We start from the raw sequence: 1657 nt of genomic DNA, 5'->3' as shown, positions 1-1657 counted from the left end.
GGGTGGGGGGTGGGGCTTAGGGGAGGCAGTTCTAGGGGGGAAGGGTAGGGAGTCATCTGGGATCAGCCATTCGCCGCAAGCACACCTCTGTATTTACTGTCTCTCTATTTGAGGATGGCTGGGGGGCAGGAATTCTAGGGTGGCTAAGGCCCTCCCCCGCAAGACACCCCTTTGCACAGCCACTGACCTGGTCCACGGCCTGTCTGGGGATTCCCTCCTAGATTACAAATAGACAAAGTGTGTGGGCACCCCATTGGTTCACCAGCCCGCAGGGTCAACATCGCTGTCCACCACTGGACAAGGCCATCCTACCTTGAGGAGGAAGGTTTTGGGTTTGGGTCCTCGCTTTTTGGGGCCATAGAGCTCCATCTCTCGTTCCCTGGAGAAAGGAGGTGGGAAAGGCTTGTGTGAGTAAGGAGACAGCATGGGACTGCGGTCCAGGCTGGAGAGAAGCCGCCTCCTTGTTCCTAAGGGAGAAGCGGAGGCTTGGACGGGCCTGTACCTTTCCTCAAAGGCTGCGAGCAGGCGAGCATCCAGGATGTTTTCTTCCGGCTCCCATGTGCTGTACCTGGAGGGAATCAGGAAGAAGGGGCGTCAGTCCCGGGGACAGGGAAAGAGCAGTGGGTGTGTGTCTGTCTATAACTTTTCTCCTGGCATTGTATTGTATTTCGACATAAAGGGAAAAAAGAGGAAGAAAGAAACCTCCCGAATAACAGTCTGGGCTTGAGCACTGCATATAACCTACTTACTTCTGCGACCAGCCCTTCCATTTCACGAGGTATTCCATGCGTCCCTGTGGATGCAAAGGGGGAAATGTGTGTGTGCACGGGAGAAATGCATGACGAGGACACAAGAAATACATGCAAAAAAATGCATGCACCAAATGAATGCGTGAAATCCTGTCGCGAAAGGCACGAGTCCACCGCATCGCCCCCTGCACGAAACGCTGCACAAAGTGCATGCACCGGCATTCACCCCCACCCCGCCCCCCACTCATGCAATCTGTGCATCGCTGCAAGTCTAAGGAAAGCGCTTGGGCTCAGAGCCGCCGCCGCCGCCGCCGCCGCCACGGCCGCGGCCGCTGCTGGGACCTGGGGGAAGGGAAGCTGGGCTGCAGCAGGGGGAGGGAACCTGGGCCGGGAGGGGAGGGCTCGCCGGCCTCGGCCCCAGGCCCAGGGGCACCTACTTTCCGTATGCGCCGTTTCAGTAGGGCTTCGGCCGCGAACACCCGCTCCCCAACCGCTGAAAGCTCCATGTTGACTCGCCGCTTCCCCCCTTGGCTGCTTCCAGGAGCAGAAAAGCAGCAGCCAGCGCACGACAGACCATAATACTCTCCCGCTGACGTCAGTTCTCCTCCCCCTCCTGCGCGCTCGCTCCCTCCCCGCCTCCCGCCTGCTCTCCGCTCCCCCCTCCCCGGCCGCCCAGCGCTTCCTCCCGCCCCACGTGTTGCTAACGACGTTGCTAAAGCCTAGCGGACTGGGGGGGGGCCCTGCTCCCCCGCGCGCTGATTGGGCGAGCGCCGGACCACGCCCCTCTCCCTTTCTGCCCGCGTTGCTACGTGACCCGCGTTCCAATCGCCAGGGGGCGGAGTCCGAGGCAACTCCAGGGACTGAGCGCAAGGGGGTGGGGGCCGCCGCCGGAAGTGACGTCGCGGGGA

The 1657-nt window shown here is 61.2% G+C and overlaps 1 protein-coding gene across 1 annotated transcript in view; it reads right to left on the bottom strand.

Annotated features, from left to right (window-relative positions):
• Nucleotides 1–1355, bottom strand: part of CBX8 (chromobox 8) — a 2927-nt gene extending 1572 nt beyond the window's left edge. Inside the window, exons 1-5 of the mRNA XM_023748598.1 lie at nucleotides 1187–1355; nucleotides 750–793; nucleotides 503–568; nucleotides 313–379; nucleotides 68–217 (exon numbers count right to left, since the gene is read on the bottom strand). Coding sequence (XP_023604366.1) covers nucleotides 68–217; nucleotides 313–379; nucleotides 503–568; nucleotides 750–793; nucleotides 1187–1255 — 396 coding nt within the window. The 5' untranslated portion in view covers nucleotides 1256–1355. The remainder of the gene's footprint in view (nucleotides 1–67; nucleotides 218–312; nucleotides 380–502; nucleotides 569–749; nucleotides 794–1186) is intronic.
• Between the last annotated feature and the right edge of the window lie 302 nt (nucleotides 1356–1657).

Source organism: Myotis lucifugus, unplaced genomic scaffold (genome assembly GCF_000147115.1).
Source record: "Myotis lucifugus unplaced genomic scaffold, Myoluc2.0 scaffold_1572, whole genome shotgun sequence".
Classification (NCBI taxonomy): domain Eukaryota; kingdom Metazoa; phylum Chordata; class Mammalia; order Chiroptera; family Vespertilionidae; genus Myotis; species Myotis lucifugus.
This window is presented reverse-complemented; position numbering and strand designations above follow the sequence as displayed.